We start from the raw sequence: 22,941 nt of genomic DNA, 5'->3' as shown, positions 1-22,941 counted from the left end.
AGCCTTTACAAACAATATTCACCTACTCCATATCCTTCAGAATTGAAACATACAAAAGAAATAAAGACTGTCAGTTTCAATGAGTTCTGAAGAAGATTTCAAAGAGCAGGGGCAGCAAACATGAAGGCTTTTTTGCCTAGTTCTGTACAGACAAGGGGGACCAACAAGTGTAGGACGTCCTTAAAACGTAATCCATAATGCCCCTGAGTACTTGCTATAGCCGATGCCTATACCTTCTTGCATTGAGAGGGCCATTGAGCTTTATAGTAAGGAGTACAATGATGTGTCCTATAGCTACAGCCCGTGAAAAACCGCAATGCACAATGATACACAACATCCAATTTCTGTAGGCATTGGGCAGAAGCGCTCGTATATCAGATCACCATGATCTGATATGGGAAGAAAAGTGCCATCACCAGGTATTTTCTAGCTCTGGTGGATAAGCATGATTTTGATCTGTAGAGACAGCCAACCTTCATCTTGAGCTTAGAAACCAGGTTGCTAATGAGTTCTGAAACACAGTTGACAGTCCATGACTATACCTGAATATTTATAACTGTTGACTAACTCAATTTTATAACTGTGCAAGGAGGACTGCATTGGTGAGTGTTTGTTAGTACAGTGTACTATTGGAAGATGAATTAGCAGTTTGAAAATGCCATGCCACTAAGATTTATTCTGCTACAGGATTCACTGGAAATGAGTGAGGATGTCTGTCATACTGAATGAGCACTAAATCCACTGACTCCAGCTACGGCAAATTACGGCTGCGCCACGGTTTTGATGTGTCCACAGCCTGGCGTCAAAGTCAACTGGAAGAGTTTCAGCAGCGGAGTGTGCAGCCTGGCCCACATTATTTTCTTCTTATTAATTTGTCCGTTTTGTGCTTCTACTACCTTCTTCAGGCTCTCTGTGACACCCTTTCGTTCTGTCAAATTCAGGCTACATTTCCCACAAGCAGCAGTGTTTGCATTTTGTGCTTCTACTATGATTAAGTAGGCTAACTAGTTAATAGATTTCTTTTTGTGTCTGTTATGTGTCTGACTTCCTTTCTATCTGCTCTGTGCTGCTTGACGCTTTTGGGACGCGCTGCGGCCGCGTCTAATGGACTCAAAAGCATTCACTATAATGGCTGCAATTAGCTCTGCCAGCCGCAAGCTGCCGTAACGTGCCGGAGCCGGAGTCAGTGGATTTTAGGGGCCATGGCTTAGAGGTAGAGCAGGTCGCGTACTAATGGGAAGATTGGCGGTCCTATCCCCAGCTTACCCCCAAGATGCTAAACCCCAAATTTCTCCCGAAAGCTGTGCCATCTCTGTGTGTGAGTATGTGCTTCTGTTGCTGATGTGCAGTTGGCACCTTGCATGGTAACCTCAGCCATCAGTGTATGAATGTGGTGAATTTGACATTTAATGTTAAGCGTTTTGGTCACAAGACTAGACTAGAAAGGCGCTATATAAGTGCAGTCCATTTACTGTAATGACTGCATGCATAGTCATTACAGCAGCCAAATCCACCCTCAAAATATTTTCTTTTTGAATATTATTTATTTTATCTTTGTGGGTACTTCCATACTTGGAAATGTCTCTTAATTGAACTGAATGGGTCAGGTTTGAGGGGCAACTGGCTGTTCCAGTTTAGATTTGGTACACCAGTGGTTAAAAGAGGAGGTTAGAGGACGGCACCTGTGATGGAGCTCGGCATGTAAAGAATGCTCTGGTCAAGCCCATGCACAGCACTATGAAGAAATCCTACAGTGAGGTCGATTCAAATCGATTTCAACTTACTACAGCAAAAGGCCCATTGTTGGTTGCTTCCAGATAGCAGGGCCTTTGCTCTGCGTCTTGTTTACCTGTCTTCCATGCCTGGACTGACTGTGTGCTGCGTTAGAGGGAATGAAGAGTGGGCACAGCAGTTTATTATTTCACCTGCAACTTTATGTTTCACTGGGCAAGTGTGATTGGATTTTAACTGTACTGTGATCATTTCGTTGTGATTTTAGACTGAATGTTTGTGGGTAGTCGCTGCAGGGCTGATTCAGTCATTCGCCCAGTAACACTTCCGCAGGTTGGCAGTTAGATTTAAGATTTCCTGGTTGGTTGGTACGGGATGGCTGGAATTTAGTCATTTTTAGATTTAAATGTTTCTAAATCTGCTCTAGAAACACTAGAAACCTTAATTAACATGGAACTTGTAGGTTTTTAGTAGCAGTGGTGGAAAGTAACTATTTGATGTTATTTTATACTTCCACTACATTTCAGAGGCAAATATTGTACTTTTTTATTCTACTAAATGTAGAATAAATGAAAACAATATTTACTAGCTACTTTTCAAAATACAAGTTTACATAGGAAACATATGATACGCTTATAAAATACAATACACTGTTAAAGAATAAACCAATAGTTAGGCCGCCTTGTCATATTGTTGGACGTGGTTCCACCAAAGGGGGATCTCTCCTATACACATCTCAGTGGGTTTATTTAAATAACTGTTTGAGGTGAAAAGAGTTCAAATTGTCCATTATTTAAAAAAAATTGATATTTTAGATTGTTTCAGTTAAAGCACTTATCTTTTAATGACTCTAAAGCTATTATAATGACTCTAAAGGTTTATATGGTGATATGTTTTAGTAGGAAACACTTTTTCAAGGGGCGTGCTCTATGAGGTTTTCAGTTTTCACAGAATTATTGTTGGCATTGCCTTTATGTATGTATGCTGTCTGATGACTTTCTTATTGGCCAATTCAAATCTGAATCTGCTGGTTTTCCACCCTGTTTATACAGTATCTGTTATTTGCTCTGAAAATGCACAAATATAGTATACGTTAACGAGGACAAATGACCAGGAGAGAAGGAAAGTTTTTGAGCACCAATGCTCCTCTAGCACATTTCAAACATCTGTCAAAGATGGATAGAAGAAACTGTGAAAAACTTACAGGCTCCATTGGCAGCCATTTCCTCGACTTCAATGCCGGCTAGTTGACCTCCACTGCTGCCGACATTGTAAATGGCCCAGAGCAGTGCGGGGCCAGTCAATACAAACAGGAAGTGAACATTCAATGGCAGCAGGGTGGAACAGTTCCTTTTGCTGTAGTCGAGTCACCACCCAACATGTCTCCTCTCCTCCTGCTCTGTCTCTGGTCTGTCTGCTGCAGAGTCTTTTTTTTTTTTTGTCCCTCTGTCTCTATAGACAGTACATTGTTTTGATTGATTACGATTAATTACAGTGAATGAAGGATTAATCATAGTTGACGTTAATTCAATAATATTGTACCAATAAAAATGTGAGTATTCAAGAATCAAATACTTAAAAATTATTTCAAATTAAAAGCACATTAGATCAAAATACATAAATGCAACAATGTGAGAGCGTATTGGGCTGTTTAATATTAACAAAAGTTTGATGTAAAACATATTTATAGGACACACATACAATTATTTGCATATTTATGTATGTTTTTTATTTATTTATTTTTGTCCCCCCCCCCCCCGACACTCCAAACTGACCTCAAATAACAAGCACTGACAAAAGCTGACCGATCAACTGCTTCACAACACCTAATGTTTGTCAAAAGTTGAACTCGCGAATAGGGCGGCACGGTGGTCCGGTGGATAGCTGTGGCCTCACAGCAAAATGGTCGCGGTTTCAAACTCGTCTCGGAGTCTCCCCATGTCTGTGTGGGTTCTCTCCGGGTGCTCCGGCTTCCTCCCACTGTCCAAAGACAACATAGGTTGTTTGGTAACCCTAAATTGTCCTTAGGTGTGAGTGTGTGGCCCTGCAATGGACTGGCGACCTGTCCAGGGTGTACCCCGCCTTTCGCCCCATGGTAACCTGGGATTGGCTCCAGCCCCCCCGCGACCCTTTACGCAGGATAAGCGGTTGACGATGGATGGATGGATGGAACTCGCGAATACTACAGCTAATGGCCCACCGACCGTCCACATGCACACATGATCTGCGCTGCATGACAGGAAATAAGTTTGTAGTCAGAGTTCATAATCCAAGAAACATAACTGAAAGAAGCGAAACAAACTAGGAAACTATTTTCACACCACTGAATCTGTACAAAAGTGCAGGCTGATTTGAGAATGTCAGAGAAAATGTTTCTTGGTAAAGCCTTTTACTTTTCTCTGATGAAAGAGACGAAACGGTGGAGGTGACATGGTAAGAAGAACCTGTCTTGAATGGGTGAAATCACTGATTCAGGTAGAGAGCTCCCTCTCAACCTTTTCTGATGCTAATTTAACATGTTGATGGCGCGTTCCATTTGAAATGGGAAGTCGAAATTTCCAAGTCGGAAATTTCAACTGGAACACATCCTTAAGTCAAATTTTCGACTCTGTAAGTCGGGAGAACTTCACCAACCCCGACCTTAATATGCAAGATGGCTGCTACCAGAATCGCAGTAGTGACAGTAGTGAAAGCTGTAGTAATATACTGTTGATTGCGCTTCTGTCTTATTTGTGTCTCATTCAATCAGTCGTACACACAGTCCTGTCCAACTTATATCTGTAAACATGTTGCTATGGTGTTTGTGTGTGCATAATACCATAGCAACAGCTGGTATTGCTAACAGTGGCCATAGGCATCAAATCTTGATTCCCGACTTAAGCACTTTGTAACTTGTTTTTGAAAAGTGCTCTACAAATAAGGATGATTATTATTATTATATTATTATTATTATTATTAAATCTGGTGTTGTACCGGAACGCCTTTCACTCGGATGTGACGTCATTCCCAGCACCGACCTCTGACTTCTGAGGTAAATGGAACACCCCATGAATGCAGACTACTACAAAGTATCTTTACACACCTCTCGACCTTTCTCTCATCACACTTTGTCATCAATAACCCATTAGGACCGTTGCTCTGGTCATCTTTACAGTGATGGACTTCTGACAGACTGACAGCCTCATTTTTTTTAGGCCACCAAGCTGTCGGTCTCCTACTTTTTTATTTTCGAGCATATTCTAGAGCCATCATGGCTGCCGTAGATCAGCGACTATTGCCTTGAATAGTCCTCATGTCACTTCTCCTTTGCCTCTTCTGGAGGCACCCCTATTTTTTCAACTCTTATCAGCTAGCCTCGTCTTCCTCCTCCTTCATCTCTCCCGTCTACTCCAGCTGCAAATTACAGAGCAATGTGGCTTGTTACATAATCACTTTTTTTAAAGAAGGAAATGTTTTGAAGGGGGAGCGAGGGTGGGGGTGACATACCACGCATCGAGATGACAGGGGAAGAAAGGAAATGAAGAGAAGGAGGGAGCGTTCAGTGTTTCCTTCCCTAAACTGCTTGACCATCCTCAAAGGCCTTCTACTGTATGTGCAGGGCAATTTGCGGCCAGGCAGGAATCCGGTGCACGTTAAGCATATTAGAACCTTCAATGTGTGAGCGAGTGTTTATGTAAAGGCCAACAGGATGTGACTTGGAAGCAGTGTATGTGTTCAAGGCTTGTATGTTGGAGTAGAGGACGTGGCTTTCCTGGGCTCAGACTGTAAAAAGTTGTGATTAAGAAGTAACGTCGCTTAAGCATCATCGTACGCTTCATTTTGTCTGCAGAGGAGCAGTTTGCACATTACTGCCATAGCTGAGGAGGAGACAGGATGAAGACGGTGGATGTTTTATGGCTCTCTGAATGGAAATGATCTGCACTCTTGAACGTCCCCCATATGGCTTCGATTTGCAGTGTCCCATGCTGGAATGTGTTTCAGAATTGGGCAAAGAGACTACTAATATCAAAAGACACTCTGGATTTAGTATAAGAGTGTTTGTGTATGCGAGTAACTCAGCCTGCGTTTGTGCTTGTTATGTCAGTCTGTGAGAGCAGTTGGTGTGTAAAGTTTGTAGGCTGGTGATTATGAGTTTGGGATAACTCAGCGGCTTGTGGCCTGCAACGAATGTGGCCTGGATATTTTTGACAGAGAGAGGGAGAGATGGGAGAAAGAATATCCAGAATGCAAATAGCTTGAATTCCTGCTTCCTGGGCTGAGGAATGTGAGCAAGGAACATCTGCCGCCACGGCATGACAGTCGGGCTGACGAGGCCCACCTCAACCCTGTGTGTGTGTGTGTGTGTGTGTGTGTGTCTCTCTCTCTCTCTCTCTCTCTCTCTCTCTCTCTCTCTCTCTCTCTCTCTCTCTCTCTCTCTCTCTCTCTCTCTCTCTCTCTCTCTCTCTCTCTCTCTCTCTCTCTCTCCCTTCCCCCCCCCCTCCCAAGAGAGGAAGCTACGAACAATAAAAAAAAAGCAGTGTATTTCTGTGTTTTAGTGGTTCAATGTATCTGTCAATTTTAATATAGCGCTCTTTCTAAGAACTGTTTAATGTCAGCTGAGACATTTGAGGTCATGATTTGAACCAAATATTATATACTTATTACAAATGTTGGTTTACTATTCTGTCATACAAAAGATAAAATGTGTGTGTGGGGAGGGAGGGGGGGGGTCATGACAGCAGAGAAAGAAAACTCTTGTCTTCTATGGGTCTTACCATTATCATGCGGTGGTGATGATGATAATAATGATAGTCAGGTGAAATGCACCGACATTTCGGCTTTGCCTTGAAGAATGCAACTCAAAGATAAACATTTAAAGAGACAGTGAGTCCTAATCCTGTGTGTCCCCATGTTAACTGTTTATTTAGCTCTTGTTAGATGCTAAATATATGTTTTTGAGTATTTGTATATCACAATGCCTATTTTCTCTTCCTGTAAATCATTTAAATATTTTTTAGGAGGATTGTTATATAAATGTCATGTATTTAGTATAAATCTGAAATTCCACCATTCACTGTTACATTTAATCATTAAAGGTACAATTTGTAAGATTTGGCCAGAATTCTAGTTTTAAAAAATAACCTTATCAAAAGGATGTGAAAAAGTAACAGTTCTGAGGTCCTGAGGACTAAGTTTGAAGGTAAATTCTCCCAGTTACTGTCACAGAAACACAAAGATGGCCAACAAAAGAAGCAATATAAAAAGAAGCAAAATAAGAGTACGCATTCGCGTGACTTTCTACTGCTGGAGATAGCTCTTGGTAAGTAAAGAGATACGGTTTGATACTGAACTCGAAATGTTTTCTTATAGACTGGTAAAAACATATTTGTTGGCTGTTTAGAGAAATGTATCTTTAGTGCAACTAACATCCACACATACCCTATCGTAAAACATTCCAAATGGAGTCGCTATATGGTTTTGATGTGTTTTGATTGTTGAAACTGAGCTAAGCAAGCTTTAACATAAACTAAAGGCCAATGCCAAACATTTTTAAATAAACAGAGATTGTATTGACCCAGTAGTAATATCGGTTCACCATATTATATCCACTTGGCATCATTGTTATGAGATGAAACAAGATTAGAAGTTTGGAAAGTTTGCTATACAGTTTTGAGGACATTAAAAGGTTTATTACATGTGTGCACACTCTTGAACAGTGTCATGGCTGCGATTAGTAAATCATGCAATTCTTGTACAATACGTCCCCCAATAGTCTTTTTTATTTTTTTTATGATGATTTTTTAAAATTTTTTTACTTTTATTATTGTTCGCTATGTAGTAATATGCAAACATTTATTGTTATGGTTAACAGTGGAATAGTATGAATTGGGAGCTTTGTGTCAATCAGACAATCACAGTTCACACCGTGATTGGTCGGGTGAATGAACATGAGAAAGTAAGCAGGCCATGACCTTCTCTCTCAAGCTTTTTATTCTTTACACATCTATATGTTTCTTTTCGTGTGAACAACTAAGTGAAACACTACGAGTGCCTTCAAGGAGAGACTGTCTGAAAGTGTGCACCGTTATCCCAATTATTGCTGCTCACTCCTCCCTTTTCACCCCACCTTCGAGTGCGACCATTCAGAACAGCCAAAACACTTCTCACTTCCGCCTTGTTCGTACGAGTTTGTTTTGAGCATACCACCACCTTTAGACTTTGATCATGTAATCGCAGTGTGCCCGGTTAGAGGCTGGTTGGGGACATTTGTTGCAAGTGAGCCTCCATCTGCTTTACTCCTCATGTCATTTCAGCTCTATAATTTACAGTCTTATAAAGGCAGAAATGCCAAAAACACTTGTTAATAATTACAGTATTACTATACTTACACATTGTAAACAAAGTACAACTTACTAAATACTAAACCTAACTATCATCATGCCATTAAACAAATCAGAATCTGAAAGAAAGTCCTGCATGAGAAGCAGGGGGAAAGCAAACGGGGTAGAAAAGCTATGTGAGAGAAGGACAGAATGTGACATTACTGGGCGGCTCTGGCAGGCGGCACGCTCTATTGGCTATGAAGGAATGTACACACACACACACACACACACACACACACACACACACACACACACACACACACACACACACACACACACACACAGTTTATACTGTGTGTGTGTGTCCCCGTTTTGGGCTCAGGGATGTGGGGGGGGGGGGGGCATGAAATACAATGAGAGGGCACAAAAGCAGGTGTGTAGTGAGTTTACACCTACAGTATATAGACACACGGTGATGGACCCCACACTGACCCACACGTTACAGAAGGCATAGAAAGTATGTGGCCTTGGCATTTCCTGGCTTCGAGAATTGACCGTGCCACCTTTGCTGCATGGTCCTACTTTCAAACTATTTCTGTTTTGATTTTGTTTCCTCCCAACAAGTACAGTTGGCCAGCCTGTCAGATAAACCGCAGTCAGAAGGGGCACAAAATGGCTGCACAGAGATAGAACTGCTCTCCCCAGCTGTTCTTGCACTTGAATGGTAAAGACATGATTCTTCTGTTGTTAGATGACATAGTACTCATTTGCATTATATTAATAATACAATGGCTTATGCTAATATGTCATGGAAGGCTAAGCAGGTTAATTTGTATGTCCCAAGGTTTAATGACACCGTCCAGGGCCAGCCTTTATGAAGACAATTCAAAGTGTGTTACATACGTCGAAATACATTTAACAACATTTTAAAAACAGTTGAATAGAATTTTAATGTTATTTAGCCTACCCTTTATTGATATAAATGTGGTGGATAAAATAATACAAACATCTGTTAATATAACACAATTCAGTAGCACCACAAAGTGCAGCCTCCAAAATGAGTGTTGAATCAACACCTAAAAACAGTTTCAACAAAAAGTCAATGTTATAACCTTCATGAAGGGAGGATTTATTGACTGTTTTAGGCTGCATTAGTTTTAGCTAGGTGTACCCAATAAACTGGCAATTATCACAAATAGTTTCAGTGCAGAAATGAGTTTTTCCAGAAGTGTGTGCAGCATAGTAGCTAAATGCCTTTGACTGGAGGTACTTTTGCCTGCTGATAAAATCTTCTTAAATTGTCTTTAGGCCATAATAAAGATATAAAAAGTAGGAATAATGTGTTCAGTTTTCCTGGTTCTTGTACGATATCTGGCAGCACATTCAGACTGTTGATGTCAGATATCTTACAAGAACCAGGAGCACCAGGTTTTTTTACATTTATGGTGTAAAACTACAACTATACACTTAAGACACTGATGATTGAGTTATTGGCAATTATCATACTATTGCCCCAATATGAAGTTACTCGAGGAATCAGCTAAATGCTTGAATATAAATGACATATTTAATGAGAATATAGTAATAAATATGCATGTATGTAGATTGTACATCCAAAGCACCCGCAGTTAGTTATACTGTATGGTTGTTGTAATTTAAAGCAGGGACATAACACTCTCAGGCCCTGTGAGTGACTGTCCTAATAAAATTCACCTCCTGTCATCTGTAAAAGGCAGAAGACTTTCGTTTGTGGTTGCTGTTACTGCGTGTGGCCAGCAGGGGCACCTGAGTGTCGGGGCTGAATGCCTGCTCTGTAGGAGCAGGCAGGCAGAGGTCTGAGTTGAAATGTCTTTGCTGTGAGGTCATATGCCGTTTGAGGGGATTTCCTCATCTAGGTGTGGGTCGCTCAGTTGGAGAGGGAAAGGCAGAGTTTTTGTTGTGTTTATCGCACACTCTGCTGCCCTGTTTGTCTTTTTCACAATAGTAAACATGTAAACAAAGTTCACAGATAAAGGCGGCAGTTCCTCGTCTTGCTCCCCTACCACACCATCGAAAGGAATTTTGATTTGCAGGTGGGGTCAGATCAACTCAATGTATACTTGTACTGCACAACATATACAGGAGACATGAAGAACACTAATGAGGTGAATTTAAAACTTTTAGAAGTAAAAAGTTATTAAATAGTAATGTTATATAATAACACCGCAGGTTACTGTAGTTTCACTACGATGACTTATTTCTTGTAATATTCTGAAGCAGTGGTGCTGCTTTCAGACACTTTGTTATGATATAAGTCTACTTAAACTATAAATCCTAACATTTCAAACTAAATCTTGAGCTGAAAAGCTTTTAGGGTCATCTGCTTTTCATTAACACAAGAACCACTGGCATTGTTTAATAAAAGGCCATACACTCGAAAGGAATGCTCTGCATGTTACCTCCTTCACATTTTTGCTGCTCTGTCTTAATCATAAATTACACGGCAGCTGATGAATAGAAAATGCCAAAGTGGTTAACCAACATTTTTCACATAGGTGACCTACATACCGTCAGGCTTTTTACAGTGACCCACCTGTTAGAGCCTGGGATGAGCTTCCCATGCCCCACCTTTGGGTGTAATTGAGGAGAAAAACTGGCCAAAAGGCAAATAATTAAATAAAATGCTATTTTACATGAAGAATAAGAGGAATGCAATCAACTTGATGCATAGCATCTACAAGCAAAGTTATGGAAGCTTCCTGACAGCATAGTTAACTTTAATTTAGTTGTCAAAAAAGACCCCAATCTCCCTTGTACTATGGTATTTTAGTGTTTTTTTAGTATCTCGTGCAAACTAAATATTATAATAATAATAATTTGGGTGGTGCATTATTGATGGCGGGAAACTCCCGTTGGCTTCCAAACGGGAATCTTTTAATACAGTATGCTTCCGAATTCTCATGATCCTTTTTCATAATATCCATGTGTTATTGTTGGTCTTCTGTCTTTGGTTTTCTGACAACATAGCATAGATCAGTCAGCGCTTAACTCTTCTTACAACATAACTGACTGAAAACAAAGGTGACATGAACTTTGCTGCTCTCAATGAAGTTTTGAGCCTCTGTTGATTTTTAAACCATAGTGAAATGAACAAAACCCAGGAAAGGAATAAGTACTGCATGCAAAAATAAATGAAAAATACTATAGTATACTTTGGAAAATGGTGGGTAGTAAAATAAAGTTAGTGTTAAATGGGCTAAAACTTACAGAAGAAAACAGTGTGGTCCATTAAAGGGAGCTTTTTGTGGTCTTTTTCAGTAAAGGCTGTCTGTTAGTGCCACTGAGGTACACACAGGAACACACTCTGTTGCTAGATTAAAACTACTGAATCATTTACATTCAATAATTGCAAATTATCATGCGACTGTAAAATAATTGTTTTGACTCAGTTTTCTTTGAATGCCAACTAAGGGTCTGTTTGCTCATTGTTTTCCCCTACCATAACCATTTCAATTTCTCAAGTTTCAATTGTTTGTTTTTTCAGTCATGTTTTAAAAATGGAATTGTCAGTAAAAACAAAACTTATAGTAAACGTTTCCCATTTATCTATATTTCCACTTCTAGAAATTATTTTTCGATTTCCAATAGTAGTAGTATTGTGGCAGGCACAGGAAGTCACTGGTATGTGACCCCACATGGAGAGGATGCAGGTGCTTCAGCACCCCGTGTATTTTTTATTTATTTATTTACATATTATGTTTTTTATATTGGATTTCTGCCTTGAACACCTTCAAGGCAGATTATTCTAATTTTTAATTCACGTTTGTAGCAGCCATGCACATGTTTGTGTTTGTGCACTTAATTGCAGATACCTGCAGCACTGTCTTTTAAAGCTTTTGTTTAGGCATGTATGTTTGAGTCTGAAAAAAAGCCACAGAATGTCTGACCAGATTGTAGTCATTTTTATTTATGCCATTCTTTAAAATTTTGCCAATTTTAGACTCTTTATTTAGGCAAAGCTCTTGTGCAGCTATTTGTGTTCAGATAACATTAAGCATTTCAAAACCTTGACTTCTTTTGTTGAATGATGTCAACATCATCAATTTATTTATTTATTTATTTTTTTTTTTGTTCGTGTGTGTGCTTCACAGGAAATGGCAGTGCGGGCACTAAAACAGACAGGAAGTAGGAACATTGAAGCAGCCTTAGAGTACATCAGCAAAATGGGCTACCTTGACCCTCGCAATGAACTCATCGTCCGTGTCATCAAGCAGACTTCACCAGGTAATAATACAACTGCAATAAGTTGACTTTAGCAAGTAGATTTTTATTTCTTCATTTCTCCTCACTACATATAGTTATTGTATGTGCTTATTGAATTGATGTAATGAGTGATCTTACTCCTTGCCTTTTCAGGAAAAGCTGGCATGCCAAACTCAATGGACCACCGACCTGCATTAGAGGCTTCAGGTGAGGCAGGTCCCATGCCACCATACCACCAGATGGGAGCTCCCATGTATGATGGGGCAGGGGGATATAGCCCTGAGGGTGAGATGCCCAGACCCTACATGACTGCTCCCCCTGTAATGAACTACATGATGCCCCCAAATGGTACAGCACAGGGCCCTGCCATGGGGAACCCAATGGGTCGACCTCCCAGTATGGGCACCTATCCAGCAGTGATGTCGACACAAAGCAACCCAGCCAATACCATGTACCCCCCAGGGGCCCAGCAGAAGGGCTACCCTGGCAGTATGGAGCAGCACGGGCCCATGATGAGCTACAATGTCCCTGGTCAGCCTTTGCAGCTCCAGCCTCAGCCACCAGGAGGCCCAGTCCCAGGCCCCCACTATGACTATGGCCATGCCAGGCCGCATATGATGGAGCCTGCAGGCTATGGAGTCAAGAGGACTGCCTCCTTCCAGAACAAGATGGCACCGCCTCCCATGGCACCCCCAGAGAACTACGTCAACATGCAGGGGAAAGGGGCCATGGGCCAGAATGGTCCAGGAGGAGGAGGGGGAGGGTACCCAGCTAACCTGTACCTGGCTCCTCATTCCCACCCACGCCAGGCAAGCCCCACCTCCCACCAGGTCCACATGATGTCCCGTTCCCCAGGTGGGGTGGCAGGGATGGGCCCTGACTTCTCCGATATGCCCCAAGGCTTGATGACACCGTCCAGGGCCAGCCTTAACCTGGACCTGTATGAGCATCACTGGGCGGGGCCTCCAGGTCCTGAAGGGGCCCCTCCAGCCAGGCAACCCCAGCCCCAGGGCCCATTCAGGGGGGAAGTGCGTGTCCCCAGCAGAACCAACTCTTTTAACAGTCGCTCTGTGGGGCCTAATGGTGTCCGGCCTGCGATGGCTGCACCCCCGACAGCTGGCAAACAGGACCCCTCCTTGGGCCCTCCTAACACCATCACAGCTGTAACATCCCCGCCTATCCAACAGCCAGTCAAGAGTATCCGTGTGATGAGGCCTGAGCCCAAGACAGCTGTGGGACCCTGTCACCCCGGCTGGATGACTGCTCAGGCCCAGGACACAGCGGAGCCTCTGGCCTACATGCCAGAGGAGACCTACTCCCTTGAGCCTTCTCAGGAGCCACGCTGCCCACCACCACCTTACCCCAAAAACCTGCTCATGTCTGGGGCGGCTGGCGAGCCAGGGGCCATGGAAGGATCCGGAGTCGTGTGTGGAGCTCAGGATCTCTGCAACCCTGCTGTCAGAAGCACACATGGCGGCAGTGGAGGGAGCGGAAAGGCCGAGGAGAGCCAGCAGGTAAAAGAGAAGACAAAGATGGGCAAGGGAGAAAAAACAGTGAAAGACAAGAAGCAGATCCAGACATCACCTGTTCCTGTGAGGAAGAATGGGCGTGATGAGGAGAAGAGAGAGTCGCGCATCAAGACTTACTCACCTTTCGCTTTTAAGTTCTACATGGAGCAGCACATAGAGAATGTGATGAAGACCCACCAGCAGAAACTGAACCGCAGGCTTCAGCTGGAACAAGAGATGTCCAAGGTAAGACTTTATTGAACTCCCTGCTCTGTTACAAACTCAGTAAGTTGCTGAATCATCTTAAGAACAAACGGAAGGCAATGAGAAGGCCTCTTTGTTAAAGTGACTTTGAACTTTTAATCCTTGTTTAGCTTTTTGAACAATCTCATTCAAACGTTTGGTTTTGCTGGAAAGCATCTTCAAATTAGAGAAGCGCACCAGTGGTTTTGAATGTTTCAGCCCATTAACTATAAATTGTGTATACATTTTTGCAGACCATTTTCCAAAGGATACCATAAGCTTTCAGACTGAATCTATTCCAGTCAGCTGTTTAAATATTAAGATCAATTTTAACAGACTTCAAACTTTCTTGAGATCCATTGTAGTGGAAAACATGGCTGGCATGTGTATCTTTCTGTCAAAGTTATGATGATACTTATTGATGATTTTGCAAGCAGCAACATTTTTCATTTTTATAAAAACAGCCAGATTTACAATTTTGTGTGGCGCATTTTAGTAGAGTAGGCATCCATAAGTTCTCAGACATTCTGGACTGCATCAACTTTGTAACATTTAGACAAATAAATAATAGCAGTAAATTCTTCACTTAGGGCTGGACAATGAAACAGTAACAGTCATTATCACGATATAAAGTTTTTCAATAACAATATAACAAATGTTCAATAAATATTCAATAAATGCTTGAATCATACACGAATTAGGACTTTTATTAAGATGTTTATTTTGTTGAGGAAAAAGGACTGAAAAAAGCTTTTACTTAATTTACTCATTTATATTTGTTGACGATTCTATCATCATTGTTTTGAATGATCTACCTCTGATTTGTGAAGTGATCCACTGTTTGGCATCAAGTGTTGACCATAAAGAAAAGTTTAAACCACAATTAACCATCAGGTTTCTTTCAACTTTAACTCAGGAGCTAAAATCTGCTTTTAACAATTTGATACTTATCGATACCGAAAGATATGAAACTATGAAGACTATTCTGTCTCAAGCAAGCTTTGAATGTCTGTCATTTTCATAGTGTGTTGAAAGAACATTAAAACACTAGCTCTCTTTAGGTTGAAATCAATAATAAAAAACTCATCTACATGCTTTGGAAAATGGTCAGGAGTAAATTAAAAGTAATTTGTAGTTAAAGAGTGCATGATAATGAGTTGTGTGGAGCAGTGATGTCCAAGATGTTGCCATCCAGAGAATTCTCCCTCAGGACTTTGTTTTGGACAACAAGACTTTTGTCTTGGATTGAGAAGTCAGTGAGGTCATACTGTTTGCATGACCTTGTCCTGAGTCATGACTCTGGCCTCTGCTCTTTTGACCTACTTGACTTGAAAGGCGTTTTTTAGGAGAAAAAAATACTACAGCCTCATCCCAAACAGTTAGGTAACAGAATTAGCTACAACAAAGTTCAGGGCACTGGGTTCAGCACACGCCACATTTCTTGGCCAAAAATAAATGACGAATAATCGTTTATTCCCCTCACCATCTTTCTTAACCCCTGTCCTTCCTACCCAGGCTGGCCTATCGGAAGCAGAGCAGGAACAGATGAGGAAGATGCTGAATCAGAAAGAGTCCAACTACAACAGGCTACGCCGTGCCAAAATGGATAAGTCCATGTTTGTCAAAATCAAGACATTGGGCATAGGTGCCTTTGGTGAAGTGTGTCTTACACGTAAGGTGGACACAGGTGCACTTTATGCCATGAAAACACTGCGCAAGAAAGATGTCCTCAACCGCAACCAGGTGATTTAATAAATTTTTCTTCATTAAGTACATAGTAATAGTTTTGAAGAAGTCTTCGAGTTAGAGCCTGTGCTTTTGTACTAGTTACATAGAGGCATTCACCTGTTTACCACGTTTGTACATAGAATATTGATCCATCACTAATGAGGAACAGCCAGTTTGTGCCTGTGCAGATATTATTGCTGTTATTTAAATATGTGATGACATGTTGTTATGCAAACTATTTCAAATGAGACCTTTCTTTGGTGCAGGTGGCTCACGTGAAAGCAGAGCGCGACATCCTGGCTGAGGCAGACAACGAGTGGGTGGTGCGTCTCTACTACTCCTTCCAGGACCGTGACAGCCTCTACTTCGTCATGGACTACATCCCCGGAGGAGACATGATGAGTTTGCTCATCCGAATGGGCGTCTTCCCTGAACCTCTGGCGCGTTTCTACGTAGCGGAGCTGACATTGGCCATCGAGAGCGTCCACAAGATGGGCTTCATCCACCGCGACATCAAGCCTGACAACATCCTCATTGACCTGGACGGACACATCAAGCTGACGGACTTTGGCCTCTGCACAGGCTTCCGCTGGACGCACAACTCCAAATACTACCAGAAAGGTGAGGCAGTTTGTGACAGGTGCTCTAGTATTAACTTTCCCATCCAGCTAATCCAGGTCATTGTTTTCTGGCTGGATTATAACCGCATTGCTCCCCTTCTTCTGTCTCCAGGGAGCCACGTCAGACAGGACAGCATGGAGCCCAGTGACTTCTGGGACGATGTGTCTAACTGCCGCTGCGGCGACCGGCTGATGACACTGGAGCAGCGCGCCAACCGGCAGCACCAGCGCTGCCTCGCTCACTCCCTGGTGGGAACACCTAACTACATCGCACCAGAGGTGCTGCTGCGCAAAGGTGATTGAGAATACGATGAATAATTTAATCAGACTGGGCTGAAATATTGAGCCAACACAATAGAAACAAGTACAGTACAAGTCACGTACAAATATGTATAAAACTGGATTTTGCTTTATGTTTGTCTCTGTCTCTAAAGCGAGAGCACTTGCATATGAATCTGATATTTGTGTATTGTGTGCAGGTTACACCCAGCTGTGTGACTGGTGGAGCGTGGGAGTGATCCTGTTTGAGATGCTGGTGGGACAGCCGCCTTTCCTGGCCCCCACGCCTACAGAGACTCAGATTAAGGTCAGTGAAGAAGAAAAATATCCCCGCTTTGATTAATGAATTGTCTAGAAAATATCTGGGAGTGGGCTCAACTGGGGAGATCAACTACTGAGTGAGGTTGAAGACAATTTGTCAATGGCTTAAGTCAAGTAAGTATGTCAAGATTTAGAAATTAAATCATTGACCGGTGGATGGATGAATGATTGTCATCCTTGGATCAATTCAGTCGCAGCAGGAAAACTACAGGAAATTGTCTTTATGCATAATACACAGATGCGGCTCTTGCATCGAGAGCAGTGGTAGCTGGTGATTTTTTACCTTGGTGGTGATACAGGCACTGAGGGTTTGATCAAATCAAACAAACCTCGGACTTGGAGGAAAAAAAATAAAAGCAATGCAAATACACAATAGTGCATAAAAGTGGCAACAGCCGTTTAGCCTACCAGCCAGCTTACTGCTCCTCTTTTGTCATGTTGCTGCCATCTGCTGGACTGGACCAGTGGGGCTGGAAATCACTAATATCATGCTAATGGAGAGATGCATCCTAAGAGGCTACAGTTCAATCTAAACTGTGAGAAGTTGAATAAAATATGAGTTAAAACTACCACAGAGTTTTACTAACCCAAATATGACCTGATTTAATATTTTATATCATAAGGGTGTAGTTTGCCCAATTGTCATTTAAAATTGTAAAAGTTCAGATTAGTTTAAAGACTTTGTCCACGTTAGCTCTAATTGAAAGTTAATTCTTGAAAAATAGTAGATGTGAATCTAACCGATTAATGATGGCAGTAAACATCTGCATCTGACTTTACTGTAGCTGTGGAAACCTCATGTATGTGTGTGTCTCCCCTCCACAGGTCATTAACTGGGAGAGCACACTGCAGGTCCCTGCCCAGGTCAAACTGAGCCCTGAGGCTGTCGACATCATTGGCCGTCTCTGCTGCTCTGCAGAGGATCGTGTGGGTGCCAATGGCGCAGGTGAGATCAAGGCTCACCCCTTCTTTGCCCAGATGGACTTCTCCAGCAATCTGCGGCAGCAACCCGCCCCCTACCGGCCCAAGATCGCCCACCCGATGGACACATCCAACTTCGACCCCGTGGAGGAGGAGGGCGTTCCCGGGGCGTGGAGTGACAGCGGGGACAGCACCCGAGCCTTGGACATGCTCTGCTCTCCGCATGGGAAACACCCAGAGCATGCTTTCTACGAGTTCACCTTCCGCAGATTCTTCGATGACAACGGCTGCCCCTTCCGCTACCCTAAACCACTTGAGGCTAGCAGTGGGTCGTCAAGCGTCACCGGAGCCACCTGCATGGGCACAGAAGAGGAGGATGAACAAGAACAGGAGGAGGAAGAGGAAGAGGATGACGAAGAGGAGGAGGAGGGAGAGCAGGGGGAGGGATGTGAACCGGTGTACGTCTAGAGCTGCAGACTGACAGGCTTTCTGAGCGTTGTGTGTTTATTACTGCCGACTAATGCTCATCATTTAGCTCATGACCCTCCAACCTGCCACTGCTCTTTTTCTGTGTATGTGTCCGTGTGCATTGATGTGTACGCTACACATGTGTGTCTGAGTGTTTCTTTGCATATCTGGCATGTGTGATTTGTTGAGTTGCAGGAGCAGAATTGATGAACATCGCCACCTTGTGGAATTTATAGTGCATCCACAATGGCTTTAAATACAAAGCTCCTCTGATCCGGGACCAAAAAACAACATTCTTTATGTGACTGATTGCATCAAGGGTGAAGCATGTGCGGTTGGAAGAGTAAGACTTGGAAACTGTACAGCTTGAAAGGAAATAGTTAATATTCTTGGGAATGAAAGGATGTCTGGATTACAGACAAGATTTCTAATTTGAGGACTGCTTCTGGTTCTTCCAGCAGTTTCTTTACCCATTCCTTCCACCCTTGTGTCTTACGGATGTCTGAAACACCTCCATGGTCACGTTCAGACACAGGAGCTGCTTCCTGTTCTACCTGAGCTGCTTTACACTCGAATATTGGACACAGCAGTGAGAAGAGTGGAACCAGTTTACTTGTTGATTGTTGAGGGCGGGGGACTGAATAAGCATCACACCTCTATCACAGCTGCTAAATAAGCTACAAAGACACATGCATGCACGTGCACACACTCACACACGGTTATTATCAATTAGTTAAAGACAGTGTTTGCAGGTATATTTCAGTGTCCAGTGTTGAAGTTTCAAGATGTTGGCACAGACTAGATGATGAATTCTCCAAAATTCCTCGTGTTCACCCACAGAGAAACTGTTTAGCAGCCCTCTTGTGTGACAGAGAATGTGCATCCTTTGGCAGCATTCAGTTTCCAATTTTTAAATATTTCTCTGTCATTAATTTAAATTTCTGCATTCGCAGTTTAACCAAATACAATATTTTTGGCTGCTCCATCTATCATTTATATCCACAAATGCCTAATTCTGTGCCAACTGTAGGTCAGTGTAATGTTTTATTGTTAAGATGGAAGCCTGATCCTTCTTCCCTCAGATGGTTGCTGTTACAAATATCCGTGAGTTCATAAAAATACTTCCTGTTACTGATTTCCTATTCTAGCTTACCATTTCAATAGTCACCTACAAAAAATGTTAAATCTACACAGGCACAAAGGGCATGTGTAGAGTTTGAGAAATCTAGCCCAATCCAACACTGAACCACTGTAGCCTTTATTGAGCCCAAGCCTTATTAAAACAAGAAATATTATTGTAAGCCTGAAATGCAGTGGATTTCTGTTCATAAATTATAGGAAGAATTGGATCAGATGGAAAGATTGCTCTCTTGTTACTTGTTACAACACATATTTTCCCATTCTTTATTTTAGGGGAAAAAAACGGGTGAATGGAATGAAACCCAACCTGATTTGAAGAGAATTAAAAGGAATCAGAGCCAGACTTTGACAGGCCTGAACACGGCGGGTCGGGCTGGGCTGAGTATGTTTCTAACTGAGAAAAGCTCTAATACACACACGCACAGCTATTTTGCAAAGATCAATCCCACAGTTGCATTGTAACATAACCGGCTTCCTGTATCTTCTGGAGTCAGTCATGAAAACACAACGCAACACGTTCTTACAACAGCAAACATGATAGTATGACTATGTGCAATACAAAAAAACCCATTATATAAATAGTTTTCTAAACACTTAATATCCTTTTGAACGTTTAGTACTGAAATGTACAAATATATTGGTTTATATATATTTTTCTTTTTTCAGTTACAACATGCTGCTTATTATTGTGGTTAATATTATTCACAATATTATTATAATTGTTACTACATTTGTACCTGTTTTCTTTTGTTGTGGCTTAAAGAATTTTTGGCTTAATTGCCGAGTGTGCTTGGGTTTTGAAAGTAAAGAGCTGTGTGCCTTTTCTAATTGAATGTTGGGGTGTGTATCGCCGCTAGATGACGAAGGAGACAACAGTGGTGATCAGTGTTTGCAGAACATAGAATACTCTTCGCCTCCTGCAGTCGGGCTGGCCCTGGATGTAGGAGAGTAGGGTGTTAAGGATTCTGGTTCAGAAAAGAGATGGAACAGAGTAGATACAAGTTAGAGGAAGAGGAGGAGTGAGGCAGGTTGTCTTGAGAATATGTAATTTGAAAGAGAAAAAAAAACAGACTAGTTTTCTCTATTTTACAAAATTGCAAATGGTTAGACTTCTGCAAAGTGTTTGGTACATTTTCTCTATTTATCCAAAATGACCACAAGTTTGAGTGTTGTTTAACTGTGTACTTTTGCTACAGATCTGTGCCATGTTCTTTATTAGAGCTCTGCTGTCCAGCAGACGACGCTGTCACCCAGTATCTTCTTGCTTATTGACGATCAGTAAACAGTAACTGGTCTCTTTGAGTCAAACTGAACGGTTTGGTCAATTATAACACCAAACAGTTCCAACAGTATTCTGAATTTGACTTAATGACTGGGAATGCTAAAGAAGTCTTTGAGTGATTCTCTGATGCACAACTGGCAGAATGATGAAAAATGTGTGGCTCAGATTTGTTACAGAAGATTTTGATGTTTGTTTGTTTTTGTGTTTTTTTGCTTGACAATGTATTAAAAGTTTGTTTTTCTGTAAATGTGCCTTGTGTTCTAAAGTGAGCAGCACAATCCTAAACGATTGCCTTATCACCATCTCTTTTTCACAGACCTCTTTTACCTGTTATTATTCTTGACCTGGGGAAGTTGATGTTTCACATTCACACTGGCTTTGTTTACACGCACCAACAATCAATCTTATTCTTGTCAGTAACTTACAATAAATATAATTAGATAAGGTAGAAAGGGAGGAAAATTGTGGGCGCAAAAATAAATTACAATGCCTGACATCTGAGACTAATGAGATGTGTAATCTTAAATTGTCTCTTTGCCCTTAAAATCACAAGGAAATCCAATTAGATGCCACTTTTCTGTAACTCAATGTATTTCTGCAACATATAGTTTTAGGAAAGGGAAACAGGGTCCTCACCGCTGTACAATGTTCCAACTCAGGTTATGTTGAAATTTAATAAGGTGCTGGTTTTATTTGAGTTTGATTGTTCAAATTTTTAATTTCATATCACAGACTGACTGATTTGTTGCATCTATACAAAAAAAAATTAACGTAATCACTATGTGAAAGAACCTTTTTTTTTTTTTTTTTTTTGCTGTTTTTCATGAATGTCTAATGGTGGCTCAAACTGGACTAAAGCCAGTAAATTCTGCATGTAAACATAGCCAGTGTTGTCTGTGAGCTGCCCAGATAAACCATAGTCTTCTACAGAGCAGCACCACTGGATCCATAATGGATTAAGTGCCTTGCTCAAGGGCACAATCATTGAGATTAAGGCAGACAGGTGTTGCTTTTTCACTCTTCCCCAGACACCGTTCCACCTCTTTAAACCTCTCATTGATTGCGTTGTCAATCTACATTGACCAGGATGGACTGCTTCATTAAAAATAGCTTTATTACGTGAGCCACAGCTCTCTGCACAGTGTTTGGGTTTCACAAAGTGTGAGGTTGTTCCTGGATATGTTTTTTTCTTTTCAATTTCTAAGGTTAGACAGTGATGACTGACAATCTTTGACTGACTTGATATGCTCCGATCTGATTTCTTCATGAGACTTACTTATGTATCCTTTTTCATTTACTCTAAGGAGTCTCTTGTTGCCTTTGATGCTCCTTAAAGTATGATACAATTCTTACTCTTGAATTTATATTTATACAGATATACATATTTTTTGTATCTTTTTTTCCCCCTTTTTTCAATTTCCCTTGTGCTAATGTTCAAAAATCCATGTCTACGCAGTATTATAGATGTTGTAATGTGGACAGCCATCTTTTTTTTTTTTTTTACATTCATGTATGAACTGAGAATTTGTAAAAATGCTTTCACAGTCCTTGTGTGTAAAATGTATGTATAAATTAAATTAACCAACATGAACTTGTGCTTTATTTCAGTCCATTAGTGTGCCAAAGGTGATATATTAACTTTATTATCCTTTCTAATTGTTAGTTTTAGGCCTGTCATAGCTTGACAGTTAGTCAAGTTAAAAAATTTAGCTCATGTATAAACATCTGTTGTATACCATGTGAATTTAATGTGATACACAGTCTGTCATCCCTCCAGAGTAAATCCATCTGAATTCAGTTTGCATACCCCTTTGTTCATTTATTATTTGTGTATTTGCATTTAATAAATAGACATGGTGGGGCTAATTTCTATTATTTTACATACATGCATGTGAATTTTCACAGAGTTCAATACACTTTTATCTTGACCTGTAATAATACATCAGATGTTATTTGTTGATTACATTTAGTAGTATTATCTGCAAACTACAAGTACCTCAAAATTGTACTTGAGTACATGTACTTGTGTTACTTTCCACCACTGCTGATGCATTAAAATTAAAGCAGCACTTTAATGTTAACACTGGTCGAGGTGGAACTAATTTATATCTATTGATTACACAATAGGGAATCTGTGCTTCATATTTTCACATAAG

The 22,941-nt window shown here is 41.3% G+C and overlaps 1 protein-coding gene across 1 annotated transcript in view; it reads left to right on the top strand.

Annotated features, from left to right (window-relative positions):
* The window catches only part of lats2 (large tumor suppressor kinase 2), a 31,391-nt gene extending 8,802 nt beyond the window's left edge, over window positions 1-22,589 (top strand). Inside the window, exons 3-9 of the mRNA XM_038721167.1 lie at window positions 12,164-12,296; window positions 12,429-14,029; window positions 15,542-15,769; window positions 16,021-16,375; window positions 16,487-16,669; window positions 16,854-16,960; window positions 17,800-22,589. Coding sequence (XP_038577095.1) covers window positions 12,164-12,296; window positions 12,429-14,029; window positions 15,542-15,769; window positions 16,021-16,375; window positions 16,487-16,669; window positions 16,854-16,960; window positions 17,800-18,363 — 3,171 coding nt within the window. The 3' untranslated portion in view covers window positions 18,364-22,589. The remainder of the gene's footprint in view (window positions 1-12,163; window positions 12,297-12,428; window positions 14,030-15,541; window positions 15,770-16,020; window positions 16,376-16,486; window positions 16,670-16,853; window positions 16,961-17,799) is intronic.
* The last annotated feature ends 352 nt before the right edge of the window (window positions 22,590-22,941 follow it).

The sequence above is a fragment of the Micropterus salmoides genome, unplaced genomic scaffold, assembly GCF_014851395.1.
Source record: "Micropterus salmoides isolate LMB-PRFRI ecotype aquatic unplaced genomic scaffold, ASM1485139v1 Ms_hic_scaffold_15, whole genome shotgun sequence".
Classification (NCBI taxonomy): domain Eukaryota; kingdom Metazoa; phylum Chordata; class Actinopteri; order Centrarchiformes; family Centrarchidae; genus Micropterus; species Micropterus salmoides.
This window is presented reverse-complemented; position numbering and strand designations above follow the sequence as displayed.